General features: G+C 33.1%; 3 protein-coding genes across 14 annotated transcripts; all 3 read left to right on the top strand.

Moving 5' to 3' along the window:
* The first annotated feature begins 441 nt into the window (after positions 1 to 441).
* LOC107048975 (dynein light chain 1, axonemal) lies at positions 442 to 3,852 on the top strand. Of its 4 annotated transcripts, none has more exons than XM_015272469.1 (4): positions 442 to 534; positions 1,138 to 1,346; positions 1,436 to 1,949; positions 2,058 to 3,852. In XM_015272469.1, exons 3-4 carry the CDS (start codon positions 1,473 to 1,475, stop codon positions 2,217 to 2,219), a joined length of 639 nt encoding a protein of 212 aa, XP_015127955.1. In that variant the 5' UTR covers positions 442 to 534; positions 1,138 to 1,346; positions 1,436 to 1,472; the 3' UTR covers positions 2,220 to 3,852. The 4 variants fall into 4 exon arrangements, with proteins under 4 accessions (XP_015127955.1, XP_015127956.1, XP_015127954.1 ...); XM_015272470.1 differs by having other exon boundaries at positions 442 to 695; XM_015272468.1 differs by having other exon boundaries at positions 442 to 808.
* Positions 2,882 to 7,437, top strand: LOC107048974 (GTP-binding protein RAD). Of its 4 annotated transcripts, none has more exons than XM_015272464.1 (7): positions 2,882 to 2,950; positions 4,098 to 4,392; positions 4,862 to 5,173; positions 5,332 to 5,547; positions 5,734 to 5,819; positions 5,986 to 6,175; positions 6,284 to 7,437. In XM_015272464.1, exons 2-7 carry the CDS (start codon positions 4,122 to 4,124, stop codon positions 6,571 to 6,573), a joined length of 1,365 nt encoding a protein of 454 aa, XP_015127950.1. In that variant the 5' UTR covers positions 2,882 to 2,950; positions 4,098 to 4,121; the 3' UTR covers positions 6,574 to 7,437. The 4 variants fall into 4 exon arrangements, with proteins under 4 accessions (XP_015127950.1, XP_015127952.1, XP_015127949.1 ...); XM_015272466.1 differs by lacking the exon at positions 2,882 to 2,950 and adding an exon at positions 2,993 to 3,070 and having other exon boundaries at positions 4,865 to 5,173; XM_015272463.1 differs by lacking the exon at positions 2,882 to 2,950 and adding an exon at positions 2,993 to 3,070.
* Positions 7,438 to 7,729: 292 nt separating this feature from the next.
* On the top strand, positions 7,730 to 19,613 carry LOC107048973 (moesin/ezrin/radixin homolog 1). Of its 6 annotated transcripts, XM_029126846.1 has the most exons (13): positions 7,730 to 7,944; positions 8,030 to 8,132; positions 10,167 to 10,221; positions 11,866 to 12,045; positions 13,306 to 13,416; positions 14,752 to 14,775; positions 15,075 to 15,107; positions 15,836 to 15,958; positions 16,057 to 16,329; positions 16,415 to 16,744; positions 16,831 to 17,249; positions 17,328 to 17,544; positions 17,639 to 19,613. In XM_029126846.1, the coding sequence occupies exons 3-13, from the start codon at positions 10,210 to 10,212 to the stop codon at positions 17,801 to 17,803; spliced, it is 1,887 nt and encodes a 628-aa protein (XP_028982679.1). In that variant the 5' UTR covers positions 7,730 to 7,944; positions 8,030 to 8,132; positions 10,167 to 10,209; the 3' UTR covers positions 17,804 to 19,613. The 6 variants fall into 6 exon arrangements, with proteins under 6 accessions (XP_028982679.1, XP_015127946.1, XP_028982678.1 ...); XM_029126845.1 differs by lacking the exons at positions 7,730 to 7,944; positions 8,030 to 8,132; positions 10,167 to 10,221 and adding exons at positions 10,892 to 11,231; positions 11,359 to 11,398; XM_029126844.1 differs by lacking the exons at positions 7,730 to 7,944; positions 8,030 to 8,132; positions 10,167 to 10,221 and adding an exon at positions 10,892 to 11,398.
* Positions 19,614 to 20,845: the final 1,232 nt, after the last annotated feature.

Below are 20,845 nucleotides of genomic sequence, written 5' to 3'. Positions count from 1 at the left end.
GAGTGCCGGGAATGATTTTATCACGAAATCAGACTTTATTAGAGCATATTATTGAGCTCAGACCGGTAAAAAGTGTAATGCTAAACTTTGCCATTGCGCAACTCCACCGCGCACAATCATCATGGCGGCTGGCCACTGGGAGAGAATGGAGGGTTTGGCGTTTGTCTCCGGATTTTCGGTGAGAAAGGGCATTAAACCCGGGAAATTAGTATTAATAGTGCAATAATCAGTTAATATTCAAAATTAACTGATTATTGCACGATTAATAAGTATTTTCCCGGTTTAATTCCTTTTCTCAGCGAAAATCCGCGGACGAACGCCAAAACCTCCATTCTCTGCCAGTGGCCAGCCGCCATGATGATTGTGCGCGGAGGAGTTGCGCAGTCTTTATATTTTGAATATGGTCTCTGCTTGTCTGCATCGTGAAGGGGCTGGGGGACGATCAGCTGTGCGTTGAGCGATCCTACCTACCGTAAACGTAAACGCATATAGTATATGTACCATGCAGCATTCAGTATCGATTAATTTTTAGTGGTAAAGTATCGTCCTAAGCAACTGCTGAAAACAAAAATTGACGACAGAACGAACATTTTTATTATTTGTGTTGAATATTATAATGGCCCAACTCGTAGAAAATTCATCAAAATAATATTTCATTATATCTACGTATCCCACATAAAGTTCGAAAGTGAAATGTAATTAACGATTACTAATAAAATCACTCATCACGAAGATGTTCCTCTTATGTTCAAACGCTGGAGTTGAAATGTTTTTCCGATATTGTTAAATATCACCATAACCCGAAGACGTAATTGTTGACTGCTTTAATAACGTTTCTCATTTTTTCCTCTGTTATGTATGGAAGAAAAAAACAAATTGACATTTCTTATTTTGTTATCTCTTCCATATGCAAAGTTGAATGTTAATTTTAATTAAAAAAATCGTAATCACCTATTGGCCCCTCGATTCTCACATTGTATGAGTAAATTCAATTCACGTCTACCCCGATTGAATAACCAAGGTCTTTGTATTATATTCTTAAAAATTATCAGTTTAAGAAAGCTTTAAGAAGAATAGGAAAAACTACCAAAATTATAACTATATACGCTGGTTGAAAATCACTTGCATATGTTACAGGTAATATTCATCATGTTTACAACCAGCAGAGAACAATGGAATATCTGCATCAGTGACATTATTGAAATGCCCCAGATCGTGTGGCTTTCTCGAAATAACTCATTCACATGAGAAGTAGTATATATGAGTTAAAATGTACAAATCATCCTTGTTGTGTCCCGATTCGCTCTTTTACCTACATAGATGGGTTAGCTTATATGAATAGATGAGTAAGGTGCTATTTTATTTTATATAGTCTATAAAAAAAAGGCAAACTATTTAAATGAAAATTTTACATTGATTTACATAAATTTGACAGAATATAAAGTCAATTGACAAATTGACATATAATATCCATGTCAGTGGGAAAACCGACAACTTGTAAAGATGCTCTGCGTCGATGGGAGGAAGAAAATGGACAAGAAGCTTCTTCTGCCATTGAAATAGTTTTGAGCTTTCAGTGGCCACCAATTGAGAAAATGGACAACTCACTTTCAAGCCTAGTCAACTGTGAGAAACTGTCTTTATCAACTAATATTATCGAAAAAATATCTTGTTTGAGTGCACTGAAAAATTTGAAAATCCTATCTCTGGGACGGAATTTTATTAAAGGCTTCACTGGTTTAGAGGCCCTCGGTGAAACATTGGAAGAATTGTGGATTTCATATAATTGTATTGAAAAAATGAAAGGCATTCAGACCATGAAGAATCTTCGTGTTTTATATATGTCAAATAATCAAGTACGAGAATGGAATGAATTCATGCGGCTTCAAGAATTAACCAATTTACGTGAATTATTATTCGTAGGAAATCCTCTTTGCGAAAGCTTCGAGGTAAGAGAAATTCATCTCATAGTATTTAAAATGCTGCAGAAATCAATTTTATTAAATTATTATTAAGAGCAAAAACACTTTTTCTCTATGTATTTTAATGTATTTTAGACTGAGCCTTGGAGAGCAGAGATTGCTCGGAGACTGCCAAATTTGGAAAAGCTTGAAGGTGAACCCATTATCCACACAGAAGATAATTTCTCAACACAACAAATTCAATCATCTGGGAAATATGACATTCCTGCTAAATCCAACGACGATGTCATGATATAAATAGATTCCAGAGATTAATATTTAATATTCCCTTTCCGATTTTAATAATTTAACATATTTTCAAACAATCAACTTTCTACGGTTACATCATCTCACTATTTTCTGCAGAATCTACATATGGAGAGATCTTTTTTTCCATTAGAATTTATATATAAAATTGAAATATCATCTTAGTGTTTTCCTGATTATTTTTCATCCCTCGGATTATACTCCAATGTATTTAAAAACTCATGAAAACTTCAGTCTGATCACCTTGCGTGTTGCACTCGTATATTGCATTAGCTATAATTTGAGCGACAAAAAAAAAAAATAGTCATGACAGGATTTTATCAGTTGAATAATTCATCACAATTTAAAATCCAATGGATGAAACCCTCAAAATACTCTATGTTAACAATAGAAAATAGTTTTATTATATTATTCAATAAGTAATAGCAGTAAAATATATCAGAATATATATTATGTATACAAGTGAAGAGGTGTGATTTTTCATACAGCCTGTATGTATTTGCACTGCTCTGCTAACGCCACTCAAACGAAAAGCGATGAAAGGTGCCGGGCGGCGACGCGGGTGGTTGATGGGTGGACTACCGATGTAGCGGCCATACTCACGGGGTCAGGCAAAGCCCTCGACGACAGGAGTATACGCTTTCCCCATTCCCCAGTGTTTCCCAGTCGTTCGCGTAACATAGCCAAGTGTAGTACATTGACGATCGAGCACTCGTGCAAATGTGCGCGTACAAAAAAGCATTATTCTTTCTAGTATAATTAGTGTTTAATATTTTATTGAGAAATATAATTATTCTGATGATAATTGAAAATATTCAATTTTTCGTCTCACTTTCGTAGAGGTAATTTCGGAGTAATTAACGAGTAATTTCCGGAATTGAGTAATTTTTAGTAATAATAATAATAATAATAATAATAATAATAATAATAATAATTAGTATATATGTGAAAGAGGAGCAAGTATGTTTGGAAATTATGTGATTTCTGTGATGATATTATTTTTTTTCTACTCCTCAATTTGTCATTGTATTCGCAATATACAGAATCCATAAATTTTTCCATTTTCATTTCGCTCTACATATGTAAATTCTGTTGCTGTTTATGAAAATGTAATAGAATGCATCATTATTTTCGTGTAAAAGCTTCTATAATCGAAATATACATACAAAATACTCAACTGTAGTTGCCTGCAGTTGGGTATTTCATCTGCTTACTCGGTTGAGCCAAATTTAGAATGACTTGGTTGTGACGATGGAAGCAACAGGCCCGAGAATTCTCCAATCCAGTTTTCATGGAATTCTTATAATAATTAAAATTTTGACTTGTTTGTTTCATACTTTACTCTAAATTATATTATAGATACTATTCTATCACTAGACAGGAGAGAAAGAGAGACAGGTAAAATAAAATTAGTGGTGAAATTGAGTATAACGCACTTCATCTCTATTGTATACTTTTTTATTTATTTTTTTCTAATAACACAACCATCGTTGTGATGAATGGAAATGAATACTTGAATTTCACCAAGAAAACTTGTACTCTCTTAATCTAATTTTAAGAGAGATAGACGAAATTAAAGTGACTCGTATAATAAATAAACAAAGTACATACCAATTGAAATTTCCATTATACTTGATCAATATTCTGAGAATTACAGTCCCTTATCCCTTGGAGTAATTTACATAAAAGGTCTCTTAATAAATTGTGCTAACATCACTATAGGTTCCTGGATATTTTTACTCTAGTTTGGCTCTAGTTTGGTTAATATCTTGAGAATGCATAGAACTAGGGAGATTTATCACAAGACCATTTATGTTGCCCTCAAAATTTTCCATTAAAAAATGGTCATTCTGTGCCTATCATCAACAGGTAGCACTACAAAAATCTTCAACTATGAATAGGGATACGGCTAAAAGTAGAAAAACACGGTCTGCCTCAATTTGTGCACCTGGATTTTCTAGCATGGAGCAAATTTTGAGCGCCGTATCGGCCGGATCCGATATAAAAGGAAAGGAAGAAAAGAAGGAACGTGAAGGAGATAGTGGAACAGGAACTCCAGATAGTGGAAGTACTCCCACTCGACGACGACGCCCAGCTACTAGATCTCAAAGTGCTAGAGTTTCTGGAGGTAGTAAGAGTATCCGACGTAAAGCTGCTGCACAAGGTATTATAATTTTTAATTATAGAGTTAGACTTTACCCACCTTATAGATAATGAAAAATATTGCATTTGATTTTCAACTCGTATTATCCTATAATATTTCAATTGAAATATATTTTGGCAATGCAATTTGCCAAATTGAGCATATGAGAAATAATAGATATATAACCGCCACTTGTTTTCTTCATTAGCAATTAAATGAAATATAGCATGAAATTGAAATCATCTTATTCTTGTGGAAAATTATTTTACATGCGATAAATAAGGTACAGACTGTCTGGCATTTAGTTGGGTAAACACCCCATGTATAATCGGCAATCGATGGCAGTATATGCGAGATATTCACGCTTGAATAATGAAGAGTACCACGCCCATGAGAAAATATAGCTTCAAATATCTCCCTCCTCTACGTTTGCAATTACACGGGTAATGTTACTGATTATTTTGAAAATAATTTTTCTTTTTTTCTTCAGCAGCTAATCATCACTATCAGCATCATCATCATCATCATCATCAGCAGCAGCATCATCAACAACAACAACAACAGCATGGCGGTGGCATGAAATCTCCTCACTGCAGCAGTGAACCGCGATTAACTGACAATGATATAAGTCCAGGTCTTAGACGGAGAGGTAGCCGACGAGGTCAGAGTATGCACCATGTGCATTACAGAAAAAGTAATGCTTTTTTGGATGTACCTGACATTAATGTTCAGCCTCCTCAACGGCGGGAAGACGAAGATGAAGAAAGTTACAGATTAAGGAGTTTCAGTTTAACGAGCAAAGGTAAATATAACGGCTTTAGTATATTTACACAAGGGAACTAGGAATATCGGCATTTGACTAGACTTGCACCCTGCTTTTCATTAGAAAATTATTACTTGGCTTTCTGTTTTTTCTTATTCTGCTACCTTCTACCTATTTGTTTCTCTCGATCTGCAAAGGGGTCGTGAACAGAGGTGATTCATTTCGAAGAAGACGATCGAGATCGAATTCATTGGCTCTTAACGATACTGAAGTTGACATGAAATCTGCACAACCAGCAAAAAAAGTTATTTCTTACACCGTTGGCATGCTTGGGGCACGTGGAGTAGGAAAGACCGCACTCATTAGTCAATTCATGACCAGCGAATGTATCAACGCTTATGATCGCCAGAGAGGTAGTCATTTATTCATACAATTTTTTTTTTTGCCTAAACATTTAAACTCATTCTAAACTCAGCTATTAATGTACATCTATTCACATGTCATATCATGTCATTTGTATCACTTCATCACTTCATAGTACAAAAAAAAAAACACATTGAAAATAACCATTTTTTATTTCGTTTCACTTTCGTCTTTAGATGATGTACCCAGTGAACAATCAGTTTTCGTCATGTTGAATGGTGAAGAGAGTGAATTGAAGTTCGAGAACATAACAAATTTAAAGGTAAATGATAAGGAAGGAGATCAGTTGATAACCGTTTCCCATAACGTCTGATATGTTTATTCAAACATTCAAATTTATTGATCTTAACATTGAGGAAAAAAATCGACGAATATTAATATAATAAATTCACCTAGAATTACTCCAATTATTTGACTCAAAATTTCAGACAGAATTGGACCAAATACCTGAGGTAGATGCTTTTATCATAATGTACTCTGTCATTGACAAATCCTCTTTTCAACGAGTTGAAGAATATTTAACTCAACTCCACGATCGGGATCTACTGCGTACTCATCCTGTTATTCTTGTGGGTAACAAAGTTGATCTCGTTCGGTCAAGAGCGGTTTCAATACAAGGTAATATCCTCAATTATCATTGTATATTGTATAACATTTGTTATTGAAATTACAGCGTAATGATTGTATTCTGTTTTTGTTTTTTTTTTTTTGTCTTTTCTTAATCAGATGGAAAATGCATCGCTTGTACCTATCGTGCCAAGTTTATAGAAATCTCAGTAGGAATAAATCATAACGTCGACGACTTGCTCGTAGGTATTTTGAATCAGATACGCTTGAAAAATCGTTATTTGGAGAGCAAGGGAGCAAATAGCAGCAGTAGTGAAAGTACTAACACCCATTGGTATAAATCGAGAGGTGTAATTCGAGCAAGTATGAAAGCACGACAAATGTTGACCTGGTTGTTTGGGAAAGAAAACAGTAAATTTAAAAATTGTGAAAATTTACATGTGCTATGAATTATAACATCAGCTATGGTACTATCCTGTGTCTGCATTCAATGGCCTTTGGATAAAATTCAAAATTTCTGCCATTGTGGGACAACGATTCAAATTGAAATTCACTGCTGATTGATAGTCAGTAAATGAATCAAATTCATATATTTTGATATCATTTGTATCACGTATCACATAAATTTTCCTGTAGTATACTTATTATTAGAGACGTATTTATAAAAGAATGGAATATGAAAGATTCAATCTATGTTTATTTGGAATAAAATGATATTCCATCAGTAAGAGGGGAATATTTTAGGGGAAGAAAAATCACTTGTCATTAAAGTATGTTGACCTTCATCAATTATTACACAAGTAAATATCAAACGGATGATGAGCAAAAAAATCTGTCTTCCTCCAATATATATTATACATAAAGTGCCGAATCAATGACAACATTGAATAAATTGAATAAACTTGTTGAGAGATTAGTGTCGAGTATAGCAGACAGACTGAGACTTGATTCCCGAAGAGGCAAACAAAAACAAAAAAATAATAATATACATTTCCCTTGTGTGTTCAAGATCTTGATGTGAAAAGTAGTTGATATGGACTTATTTTTGTGTAAATTCCATAACTTTTCTTTTTCATAACTTTTAATTACAATATGAAGACAATCAAGTTTGATGGAATTAATGAAATTGCAAGAAACAGGATTCTTAAAATCCTTTTTATAGGTGTTATATTTATAAATCGATCATTATATTGAACCATGAATTATTGATGATGATGCCGATTATATTGGTAAAAATCGCAAGATAGGAGCATTATATATTATTGTCAGTTTTTTAATATTAATAAGAAAAAACGCAATTGATAATAAAATTATATCCAAACAAAAATTATCAAGTTTTATGTGTGAATTTTTTATTGAGCATTATTACCTGGGACGATGTAAAAACCATAATTGATGGTTCGTGGAGATCTACTTTATCGATAAGCATTGATAGCATTGGTCGTCTGCTAGTGCTGACCACACCACGCGGCACACGGTATACTATACACATTATATCTCGATGATCTCCATTACACTTTCTTCTCAACCAGCTAACAGTATATTGCCTTCAACAAATAGCGAAGAAGACTATTTAGCAAATGATGACGTTGAAATAAGTTGGTGAGCACTTGAGAGAGATCTGCCATCCGAACCAATCAGAACGGAATTATTCCCCTTCATGATCAAATCCTACCCGACATTTAGAAACGAGGGAAACGAGTGACGCTTAGCGGTGTATATAGAGGTGTATATAGAGAGGGAACAGCCAGCTCCCCAGCTCCCCAGCACCACAGCACCACAGCACTCCCCAGCTCCGGCGGCCATATTATCAGTGAGGTGTCAGTATTTGTTCAACGTGACGGGATTTTTTGGGTGTGGATTGCACGGTTTCATGTTTATCGCAGGTTACATTTGTGCTTAAAGGTGATCATCCCTCCAAGGAAGACTGTAAATGTGTAATACACGTGACCTGAGCACGTTTTCATTAAATTAATATACATATATATAGCATCGTGGTTTATAACAGGTAAGTTACATTCAAGTTTTATCGCAAAGTCCAAATGACTGCTGCTATTACTATTATATTTTAGATTCCGTATTGAAGAACTCAATTTATTTCAATTATAACATGAAATCTTTATTTTAGACAACTAAAATACAAGTAGGATTAGGTATATTAGGTATCTTTCTGATTATATATTTACCAGGTATACCTACTACTAAAAGTGTTGGAATAATTTTAGTTAGCATAAGTTAACGTGCAGAGTCCTATCTGCGGGTGAATAGTAGGGGTTGGTGAGAATGGTGGGAGAAAGTCCCAAGGTGGGTGATTGGTTAGATTTAGTGAGGGGTGGTAACCCTTGAGGGTTGGACGCAATGAGAAAGTGCTAGATTAGGGATATGAGAAATTAACGTACTATGGAAGTACCGAGAAGACGGATAAAACGTTTCTGAATGATTTTCCAAGAAACAAGTAGTATAACGATTTGTGGGATTTTTGGAGTTTGCAGGATAATAAAATGCCATAAATTAGTCAAATCCAGTTGACGTTTGGAGAAAGATAAAACTAATTGTAAGAAATAAATAGTGAATATACAACCATTATTGTAAGATTAATGAATATTGTTATCATTATATTACATATTTCAATGAATTCAAAGCGAAATAGAGAATATTTCTTTTATCTTGAACATAAGTGATTAATTTGTCGTGGATATGATGGCAAGATTCAATTTACCTCCCTATAAGGCTACTAAATATAATACCACATATCTACCACACATTGGTAAGAATGCACTGCTACATAGAGAAATTTTTTCAATTCTTACATCTTTAGATTGCTCCGAGCTTCTAGCTCGAGGTGGAAATGTGAAAAAATACATGAATTCATATTTATTTATAAAATAGAAAACCAATCATTAGTATATATGGATTAGTTAATTTTTTAATCTTTATATTCATAAATAAATCAACAGATTAGAAATGCACAAAAATTTTCAAAATTCCTGTTATTTTGCTGCTATAAAAGAGAAAGGAAATAAATTTACATATATTTTTCCTGCGAAATTTGAGATCCGGGAAAGGCATAAAGACAAATTAGGACGACAATGATTTATATGGTAGTGAAATCTTGAAATTTTTGTATGAATAAATTATTTTGTATAGCTAAATAATTTTAGTTTCATGAAGAAATGAAAGTGAATTTCTTTGAAATATTCAAGTGTACGCTCTTAATTTACTCACATGTAGTTCATAAGTGACACGAGACTGTTGATGACCTTGAATGAGGAAAACGTCGGGATGACGAAGTTAATAAGTTACTGCACTTTCAGGCTCTTGCATTACAGTCAGAGCGTTTTTTTTTGCGTTCTCTCTCTCTCTCTCTCTTTTCCTACATGCTTCACGTCTCTGTACAACCATCAAAATCTTTTTTCACTTTTCTTTTCAATTCCAATACACTATGTGGTTCTAATTGATGCTAAACAATCAGTGTGTACAATATTCAGGGAGTACCTACACATATCGGTCACACTAGTGAACTAGCTGATTGCTGTATGGAATTAACACAACAGAGTATAGATGCCTCTCCATTGATGCCTGACCTTTAATAATAGTATATATCTAAAATTGAAAAGATATCGTCCTCATCTATTTCAAGTATGTAATATAAAAGACCAACAAAGAGACAGTCCGTCCATTCATTCATATTTACTCTTTCCTGAATTTTCCCTCCAACCTGTACGTATAAACAATTATTCATGTACATGTACACCCATTAGACACAAGTGTTGATACAGCACAGCAAGGTTATCGGACTACGAATCTTCTTTCTTCTATTTCCCTACCACTTCTTGGCCTCTTCCTTCATCACTTGATATATATGTATACATCATTTAAAACCAAATTTTGTCAACTTTTTGATCAATCGAAATGTTAAAAAAGTATCCAATCATTATTATGTGAAATTTCTTAAAATTATTAGCCATTCCATTATTACTGACACATTCTATTTGCAATATTAAACTTCAACTTACTACATTAGGTCACTATTTTCTTCCAGATTGCCACCTTAGCTTTTAACAAGGATAGAGGGACGCCGTAAAATGCCGAAATCTGTGAGTGAATGTACTTTTTTAAAAAAACATTTTCATAAACAAGAATTCATCATTATTAATAGAGTACACAGTAATGAAAATTTATAGAACGAGGATATGTTGTAGAATGTGGTTTTTTTGCTGCCACGGCATATCCGCTGTGACAATCGCTTATTTTTACTAAAATTAAGGAAGATTTCAATCGAAATTAATTTGTATTCATTGTAATTATCAGACAGATTATACAACACTTATCAGGTTAAAGTTTCATTTGAGACAAGAATCTTTGGCTCAACAAATCTTTAGTCAGTTATTAAATTTTTCAATTAAATTATTTTTTCTATGTCGCAATCATTAATTTTTAATGCTCAAACAATTTGGTGGGATGAGATTTTAATGTTACACGCGTTGTTCGTAGTACATAATGTTTTTTTTTTTCGTTTTTTGACACTACCTCGATTGATCCGTGCCGATTGCTGATCAATATTTTCACAAACTGATGAAAAAATTGCTTTTTTGATTGAAACAATCACGTTGATGAAAAAAAATCAGTTGGGTTGTCAGTTACTTTGAAACGAACACCCGGTAGAGTAAACGTTCCCCGATTGGCTGCAACTTTGCGGACGAGAGTTTGTTCACGTGACCATTATCGCTCGACACATTCCCCATCTTCGTTCTCCTTCTATCCACGCCCAAGGTTTGAACGAGGAGACGAAACAGCTGCACACAGAGAAGCTTCGCTCTTTTTTCTCCCCCTCTACTCCGAAAATATTTCAGTTGTGAACAAGTAAAAGAAAGAAAAGGCGAATGTAAAATTGTAGTGGGGATAAAAACGCGCTTGGCGAGGAGTGTGGAGGAGAGGAGACGCCGGACGCCGGTTCGGCTGCACTTGTATTATTGCTCCTTGGCCCATTGTTCGATCCGTTCACGTCGGCGGCGTCCCAACATATTGTGAAAAACTTTATTCATCCCGTTTCTTTATTTTATTTTATTTATTCATTTTTTTTCTTCAATTTTGTGAACGTTTTTTGGTAATAACATGATATAAGTCAAGTGCAATTATTATTATTATTATTACAACGGAACTCTATCATCAAATGAATTGAGCGATTATTGGCTACTAAAGTTTTATTATTTTATTTGTGTTGTGCTGGGTAGTTCACATCACGTGATAAACATGGTGGCCGGCTCGAAAATGGTAAGGCGCGGCCCATTATTTTTCTCCTTTTTATTTTATTATTATTATTATTATTATTATTAAATCTCTTCTCTTTTGGCCATTTGCTGGAATAAGTGATCGATTTGAATTTTTCATCAACAACAAATATGAGTGATGGTTTTATCTTGATGAAAATGAATATTATATGGATAAAAATAATTATAGAATCGTTCAATATCCATTCATCAAAGATGAAATGAAAATTCATTTTCTTATCTAACGCATAAAATTCTACGCCAATTTTCAAGGTCAAATCTCCTATACCTGAAGAGAAACCGGTGTTTGAACCTCTTGTCCCAGAAAAGGCGCCGGTATTATAACGGGTGTTCAGATTGCAAATATCCAACTATAATTTACAGAGATAGTATACTAATTATTTTCAGCACTAAGTTTTGTACATATTTCTTTCTGTTCCATGATATTTCCTCAATAAACAAAACTTGAAGATGAATGTCAGGGTTACCACGATGGACGCCGAGCTGGAGTTTGCCATCCAGCAGGCAACCACCGGTAAACAACTGTTTGATCAAGTCGTTAAAACCATCGGTCTACGTGAGGTTTGGTTTTTCGGACTCCAGTATACAGACATTAAGGGTGATCTCACCTGGATCAAGCTCTATAAAAAGGTGAGATATCTTCATTGAAATTTCATTATCCTAATAATCTACTAGAGGAGATTATAAAAACTCTGATTATTAACCATTACACGTTTAAATGGTTAATATGTACAAAGGAACAATGATATTTCATTGTTTTTTCTTTGTATATTGCCATTTTTATACAGGGTTGAGTAGTTATTGGTGAAAAAGAAGGTCGCGATACATGAGCTCTAACCGTCGCACCATATTGTAATGTCTAAGCCTTGTGCTATCTTCCATTTTTTGTTATGCGTCACTCAAGCAACCGTTTGAACCAAACATTGTGAGAGATTACGTCACTGAAGGCTATAAAAAAAATATCAAAAGCCATTTGGACAGATGACAAATAATGATATCATCATTACAATTCCTGCAATTAATTCTCCAACTTTTGCCTCATCCCCAGTGAAAGACATTAAATTTTTCCACCAAATTTATTTGTATACAAAAAAACGTATATAGGTATATTTAAAAAACAATAATGTTACTGGTACTCCCTTTTACATATGTAGAATAAGATATCGAAATGTACACGAATGGATCCATTTCACCAAGGAAATAATCCACTTATAGAAAAAGCTGCCTCTGTCTGTTTATAAATTTTCTTGGCATTAGAATGGATTTAATCTCACTTCCATTAAACAATCACTGCTGTTTATCAAAATATGCCATTTATTTCTAGAAATATTTTAAAAAATTAAAAAATTACGTCAAGGACAACAGCCTACAACACCTTTAATGGACCAAACTTTTATCATTTTCAATAGTATGATGCCATTTTATATTTGTAAAAGCATATGCAAATTATGATATTAGTATCGGAAAAGCCAACCAACAAGTCTGTGCATTATCTTGCCCTTAGTGTTGAAAACAATTGTTCAAGATCAATGCTTGCTTGACAGGTTGTCTATCAATAAAAGTACACTCTTTATATTTATCTAGTTTTCATTTTTTAAATAAATTATTACAAAGATATGTCTTTTTAATGCCCACGTAATAATTCACCTCGTGGTAGTAATGTTTTTCTTTTTCTGCTGCAACAGACGTCAGTGGTTTATTTTGAAAATGATGATGATGAATAATACGAGTGTTTAGTAACTTATATGTTGGGTAAATTTTTTTACAAATTCATATCTCACCTACCTCAGACGATATTAAGACAAGACGATTTAAGAAATTTCGATAATTTCCTTTTCAAAGCTTTGCAAATATTATTCTCTCTTTGAAATCAATGGAATTTGCAAGCAGCCAGAGAGTGCTTTAACACGCGTGGTCAAAAAGGAGGTCAAAAGGAAAGTACGGAAGCTGAGAGGTTGTTCAGATTCAGATTCTGATGATGATGAGTATGATGGGGAACTGGTAAGACTTATTTCCGGAAGAGTAGATTTCATATAGTGGCAGATTCAATATTCCTTCCCACTTCTCCGTCGATTAGTGATTATCAAGGTTAAATTTTTTAATCTCCCAAAAAAAAACTAAATAGTATAATACTTGCATCCATCGATACTTTAACAAGTGATTATTAGCATATAATAATTCCAATAGTGTTGTCTCCAATTTAAAAACGATTGACCCGTCAATTCCAGAGTAACAGCACAACATCGGAATTTTTCGTTCGTCTTGCAATGAAATGGTGAAAAAAAAAAATACAGGTGTGCGCTGTGTACTATTGGACTGTGGCTCCTTACGTAATATCCACATGTATTTCCCAGTCTCTCAGACTCCAGTGTGTAGCACAATTTCTACTAGCCAGCCAAACCCATATGCTCGTCCTCTAATGCATATAGATATGTAGAATATTGCGTGTTCATATCTCGTTTCTAAATACATTTGATCAATTGATATCACTAAAATTTCCTTCTTCTGGAATCTTCTCCAGTCCCTCCCCTCACATTGCCCATTAAACGTTGACGTACGTATTTGACGACATCTGTTGGGGAAAAGAAAAAAAAATTCACATAACTTGAATAAATACCCACCTAATTTCACCAATTTAATATATCTCCAATGTATTCATGTTCTCTAGGTATGAGAGGAAAATTTATAGGCCGCGATTTCAAGAGAATCATGTCCAATGATTCACACAAACATGTTGTTTCTTGGAATTTATGAGGAGACTTTTTTTTACCTTGTCCAAACTCATTCGTACAAATGAAAATTTCTTGGATTTAATGATATTTTTTTTCCTTTCGTTCAGTATATTTCGATTTGATATTGACTGATAAACCAGTGAGTGACCGACATCGCATTCATGATCGTCAAATAACATTAATCAAGATTGATTAAATATTTTATTCTGATTGAATTATATTCTGTGGTATTTATGAATGAAGGAAAAAATTAAATTAATTACATAGATGCAAGAAAGACATTACGAGGACAAGTCCTTGTTTTATCGTGACTTTATTTCTTTTGTCTTTCAGTTGGATGAACATGAATAAAAAGCTTGTAAAATTTTTGTTGACGTCATAAATGATGTGTACTTTGATTGAATGTTAATGGGATGGGAAAAGAAAAATTATTAATATCAAAAGACAAAACATGAAAGCTGAAAATTACTCATTATTCCTTATTTCTACTGAGGATTTATATACTTTAATATGACACATGTTTCTTGTCTCTCTTTTTTTTTTTTTTTTTTTTTTTTTTTAAANTTTTTTTCTTAAAATGCATGCCGATACTAACAACTGGAAGTCTGGAGTTTCATTCTTCTCTAGGGTAAGCCGCAATGTGGTTAATAATATAAAAATAATAATATAAATGCCAATTTTTATCAATGAAGATTACAATTCCAATGGTATTTGACAAAATGTACATGTATGAAAATGTGTAATTGCAAAAGTTGAAGTTTGTGCTAAATATCAACTACATAAATGTATCTGTTAATATGGCCTGTCATATGTTCATAGGGCAATTTTTTTCTCATTTTCTTGGTGTGTAACTAGTTTATCCTTGATGAAAAAATGACACCTTTTTTGTGTGAATCGGTGAAGAAAATGTATGGCAAATTATTACAGGTGCTACCATGTGGCCGAAGAAATATCTGGCACGTAAGCGTTTAAATTTTTGCATATATGTCAGAATACGTGTTGAAATATTTCCTTTTATAATGTTTCTCTATTTGAAATTGAGCCTCGATAAGCTCCTCTCAACGGACTCGACGTAAAGAATATACAATAATATATTTTGTTTTTTTTTGTTTTCTTTTTTTTTTTTTTTTTCCAGTATTTCATGNTTTTTGTTTTTTTTTTTTTTTTTTCCAGTATTTCATGAGTCGAGTGCGATAGGTCTACTGACAATTATTCTTACACGACTTAATAAAGCACGCTCTCCATTTGCACAGTTATTGATAGCATAATTGCAGCTATCAATTAATTATTAACTAAAAAAAACACAACAATCATTGATGAAAGTTTATATATTAACAAATCCTGAATAATTACAACTAAGCGACTGAATAGCATGAATAATTGATTGTTATTATTTCGCTGTTCTTTTATTATTATTATTTTAGCAAACTTTATTTTGATTGGGGCTTCTGATTTACAATATAAATTACTTTCCTTTTTTTTCTTCTTTTTTGTGACTTTACGCCCGAGTAAATTTGACATCCTTATTGAATGTTGATGAATGACACATGCAACAAAAAAATGTGCTGTAAGATTTTTTTACCATCTCACATCACAAAGCACGAATTTCACCAAAATTTTTCCATTTTATAATGTGAAATTATTATCATTATTGATAATTATTTGATTGTCAACATATTGAATTTCAGGTAATGAGCCAGGAGGTGAAAAAAGAGAATCCATTGCAGTTCAAGTTTCGGGCAAAGTTTTATCCTGAGGACGTTGCTGAGGAACTCATACAAGACATCACTCTACGACTTTTTTATCTGCAGGTAATAATATTCACTTGTATGAATATTTTATTTAGCTGATTATTTCATTACGTCTCAAGTATTATTAATAATGAGAAAATTTGTATTGTATTATACAGGTGAAGAATTCCATCCTCACTGATGAAATATATTGTCCACCTGAGACATCTGTATTACTGGCTTCCTATGCAGTTCAAGCAAGACATGGAGATTTCCAAAAGGGAATTCATACTCCTGGCTTCCTAGCCAATGATCGTCTTCTTCCCCAGCGTGTTATGGATCAGCACAAAATGAGTAAAGAGGAATGGGAAAGTTCCATTACCACCTGGTGGCAAGAACATCGTGGTATGCTACGCGAGGATGCTATGATGGAATACCTAAAGATCGCCCAAGTAATTATTTCAAGATGAAACAATTACTAATAATAATAATAATAATAATAATAATATGTCTAATAATGAATTTCAACTTGAATAGGATTTAGAGATGTATGGAGTAAACTACTTTGAGATAAGAAATAAAAAGGGAACTGAACTATGGTTGGGTGTTGATGCGCTTGGACTTAATATCTATGAGAAAGATGACAAATTGACGCCTAAAATTGGTTTTCCATGGTCGGAAATTCGCAATATTTCATTCAATGATAAAAAATTTATTATTAAACCAATTGACAAGAAGGCACCAGATTTTGTATTCTTTGCACCCAGAGTTAAGATTAACAAAAGAATTTTAGCACTTTGTATGGGCAATCATGAATTGTACATGCGTAGACGCAAACCCGATACTATTGATGTTCAGCAAATGAAGGTGAATATTATTAATACTTAAGCCTAAGCAATTTATATATAAAATCTCAACATTTGTGAATTATTACACGTTTTACCATTTTCAAGGCTCAAGCACGTGATGAGAAAATAGCCAAGCAACAGCAACGTGAGAAACTCCAGTTGGAGATAGCGGCACGCGAACGTGCAGAGAAGAAGCAACAAGAATACGAAGAAAGACTCAGAAGTATGGCTGAAGAGATGGATAGGCGGCAGGCAGAACTCAATGAAGCTCAGGAAATGATTAGACGCTTGGAGGAACAGCTGAGACAATTGCAACAGGCTAAAGAGGAGCTTGAAGATCGTCAAAAGGAATTGACTGCAATGATGGAGAAACTCGAGCGTTCTCATGAGATGGAGGCTGCTGAACGTGCCAAGTTGGAACAAGAAATACATGCCAAGCAGGAGGAAGTTATGCGTATTCAGTCAGAAGTTGAGGCTAAAGATGCTGAGGCACGCCGATTACAGGAAGAGGTTGAGGCTGCTAGGTAAATGAACAATAGATCAATAGATCAATAGTCTAATTTCATTTTCCATATCAATTTTTTTCAATCCCTTTGTATAAGGCTACGACAAGAAGAGGCAGACAGGGCTTTTCAAGCAAGTACCACTCCACATCATCATCACGTCGAGGAGAATGAAGATGGTGAAGATGAGGGAGAGGATGAGGCCCCTCATGGTGATGTTACCAAGGACCTAATCACTGATGAATCCATCATTGATCCTGTTGAAGAACGACGTACACTTGCTGAGAGAAACGAGCGCCTTCATGACCAGCTCAAGGTAAATATATCTTTATTCTCTCTCTTTTTTTTCTTTCTTCCGTTAAATTTTACATGCTTTTTCATACCTTTACCTTTATTATTTTTCATTATAGGCATTGAAACAAGATCTTGCCCAATCTCGGGATGAAACCAAGGAAACAGTTATGGATAAAATTCATAGGGAAAATGTTCGTCAAGGTCGTGACAAATACAAAACTTTGCGTGAAATTCGCAAAGGCAATACCAAGCGTCGTGTTGACCAATTTGAAAATATGTAAATTACCCCCGTAAAGCATTATTTTCAAAAACTAACGAAAGAATCAGATCGATCAGAGAATTAAAAAAAAAAAAAAAGTTACAATACTATTTACAAATTTCTCTTTTCATCTCTAAAAACTTGACAGAAAGCCACCAAAAATACATTTGCATTATATAAAGTCATAAAGATTCGGCTAATAAACCATATTGACGTAGCCTCCTCTTTGGTCATGAGCAAATATTTTGGCAATTTATCGTTTCCATTTAATCTCCCTCTTGTCTCAACTCCTCATAATGCTCAATACTTCAAAGGACAGAATTTTTTCTCCCTTGAATCGATCATTGATTTCTTGCATTATTGAGAGAGAGGGAGAGAGAGAGAGAAAGAAAGAAAGAAAAAAAAAATTACAATTTGCATATCGATCACTGAAAGGATAATTAACGCCTTGTAATTTTTTCTTGCTATTCAACTCAAAATATTTTTTTTCTGCCATTTTTTTTAAGAATCGAAGTTAAAGTTTTGTACTTGTCAGTCCCCTCTACGATACTTCTAAGAATATTTTTCACATTTTTATGAAAAAGAAAAAAAAAAGAAAGAAAGAAAAAAAATTTTTTTTCTTGTAATAAACTCTATTTTAAAATTTACTGGATCGAATGGGATTGATTTAAACTTTAAATATAAACAAAATATACAATTTGTAATATTGAAAATCAATTATAAAGCGTTATTTTCTCAGATATCATAGCCTTGACGGCCTATCCTCGAATTTTTGATACCTTTGAACGTTGAAATTCAAAAGAATAACAAAACTTGTGGCCTTCCTAGTGAGTATAATGTAAACACGCAAATCATAAGTAGAGTGAAACTATTTACCGGCGAATGATGGCCGTGTATTTCTTCCATCACCCAATTTTGAGAGGAAAAAGTTGATTAAAAAACATTTCAGCAATGAAGAAGAACCAAATAATGAAAATTTATTGGATGAGAGCCCTTTTTCTAAACTCTGTCTTTCGCCGTCTGTCTCTCTTTCTCTTTGTTTTTGTTTTCTTGCGGATAAATGATAATGAATAAATGAGAGGGATGTGAAAACAAGTATGAGTGTGGATGTGATGAATGGGCAAATGTCAAAAGCAAAATTGCAAAAAAGCAAAATAACGTCGTGCACTTTAAAGAAAGCACTATATATAGATCTTCTTTGTGCTTTTGCCCTGTACCATTTGAGGCGATAGAAATAATCCAACCTGTTGATGCTGCCAATGTTTTTTACACATGAATTGAGATATTTTGAGAAGGTTATAACAACAATTTGATGATTTTTTTTTTCTCGAAAAATATTTGAAATATTGTTACCCCTATCACTGAATAAATTTTTACCAGTTTTTAAAGCATGATCCGAAGGAAAATAATCAAGTTATATATCAATAAAAGAGGATTCAATTGAGGCGAAACTTTATCATCCATTTTTTCAAATAATAATGGATATTTTTTGATTGTATTTAATATTAATATTCACAGAATAGCAGCGTTATTGCATTAATGTTTACAGTTTACTAGCGTTATAGAATATTATTACGATGATTGTGAAAAAAATATGAAATATTCTGAGGAAACGAGAAAGTTGATGGAAATTTTACTTTATCATTTTCTCTCCCCTGTCGTCAGAAAATTTCACCTCACAATATATTATTTTCGTTACAAAGAAAACAAATGTGTTTCATCTTGTGCAAAAAAGTTGACCACAATTGACCATTAAATTACTGTTAAGACATTCCAAATGAATAACGCTTATATAAAATGATTCTGGAACCGATAAACAAAAATTCTAACAATGTGCAGTTATTTTTATTTTTTCTTCTTTTTGAAAAAAAAAAATAATAATAAAAAAACAAAAATGAAAAAATACTACGTACTTAAATTAATGGAAATAAATTGTTTCATACAAAATATTGATTGTCTACGTTTTCGAATTTTCTATATATAGGTATTTATTAAGTAAATAATGATTATTGATATACACAGTAAATAGAAGCCCAACTTACCATGAAAATTCACACAACAATGAATAATAGATGTTCAAAAATTTGCATGGAAAAGAGACAGGTCTGTTATGTGGAAATCGTTAGTTATTGATGATAAGCAGTGGATATGAATTCTGTTGAATTTTTGTTACAAAAATTTCATGGAACTCTCATGTATAATTTTCTGTCAGCATACTGCATGTGAAATTGTCGGGTCACCCAGCAGCAAGCATGAATTTGAAATTCTATGTGATATTGAAAGTATTTGCGTTGAGATTATTCCTGTTTGTTTCAAATATAATTGGCGTGACATCATTTAATATGAAGATATCAATAGACTCTTGACAAAATTCCAAAATAATTATCATGACTGTCTTATATTCAAAATATCGGTGCATTTACAATATTATCCTAACAATTTTTTTATTAATCACCATTTGGATTTTTCACAAGTTTTATATGATAAACAACTACTCCAATGAGCAAATGTTAATGGTAATATTTACTAGAATCATGGATATTGGGGGGGGAAATTTACTTGCCGCTTCGATAACTGGATATATTTGTTTAAATCAACGAGCTCATGTTAAAATTATCAATCAATGCTTACAATTTTACCACAAACAGTCAAGTGAATTTTTTGAATTATATGGCAATAACAGGACAACGTTATATGCGACAATACTCCTAATATTGTCATTGATTTTTTGTGCTAGTTTATGTGTAAGAGAGGGGGAAAAAACAATGGTTCATAATTTTATTTTCTTTAATCCGAGTCAAATGATTTGTTTGGCTTTATTGCTCCAATACGGGACAATTTTAATGCTAATAAAATATCAAGTTGAGACCATCAATTACCGCATTTCCTCATTGAGAATACAATCAATGAAATCGGATTACTATCAAGATGCAGTAAGTCAACAAATAATCAATATTGATCCACAATACTTGTCTATCATACGGGATAGAATGACAATTGTCATGATTAGAGAGACATGGAATGACTTGTACAACATTTCTTACGGAATATCAAGTTTTTACAC

This window comes from Diachasma alloeum, unplaced genomic scaffold (assembly GCF_001412515.2).
Source record: "Diachasma alloeum isolate Michigan unplaced genomic scaffold, Dall2.0 Dall_scaffold_00198, whole genome shotgun sequence".
Classification (NCBI taxonomy): domain Eukaryota; kingdom Metazoa; phylum Arthropoda; class Insecta; order Hymenoptera; family Braconidae; genus Diachasma; species Diachasma alloeum.
The sequence above is the reverse complement of the archived record's forward strand: the minus strand, read 5'-3'. Positions and strand labels throughout refer to the sequence as shown.

Excerpts from the sequence above, each read along its gene's own strand:
- LOC107048974 (XM_015272464.1), top strand. The coding sequence starts at position 4,122 with ATGAATAGGGATACGGCTAAAAGTAGAAAAACACGGTCTGCCTCAATT. Across the intron at positions 4,393-4,861 it reads ACGTAAAGCTGCTGCACAAG|CAGCTAATCATCACTATCAG; the intron begins GTATTATAATTT and ends TTTTTTCTTCAG. Across the intron at positions 5,820-5,985 it reads AGAACATAACAAATTTAAAG|ACAGAATTGGACCAAATACC; the intron begins GTAAATGATAAG and ends TCAAAATTTCAG.
- LOC107048975 (XM_015272469.1), top strand. The coding sequence starts at position 1,473 with ATGTCAGTGGGAAAACCGACAACTTGTAAAGATGCTCTGCGTCGATGG. Across the intron at positions 1,950-2,057 it reads CTCTTTGCGAAAGCTTCGAG|ACTGAGCCTTGGAGAGCAGA; the intron begins GTAAGAGAAATT and ends AATGTATTTTAG.
- LOC107048973 (XM_029126845.1), top strand. The coding sequence starts at position 11,378 with ATGGTGGCCGGCTCGAAAATG. Across the intron at positions 12,046-13,305 it reads GGATCAAGCTCTATAAAAAG|CCAGAGAGTGCTTTAACACG; the intron begins GTGAGATATCTT and ends ATTTGCAAGCAG. Across the intron at positions 13,417-14,751 it reads ATGAGTATGATGGGGAACTG|TCTGGAGTTTCATTCTTCTC; the intron begins GTAAGACTTATT and ends AACAACTGGAAG.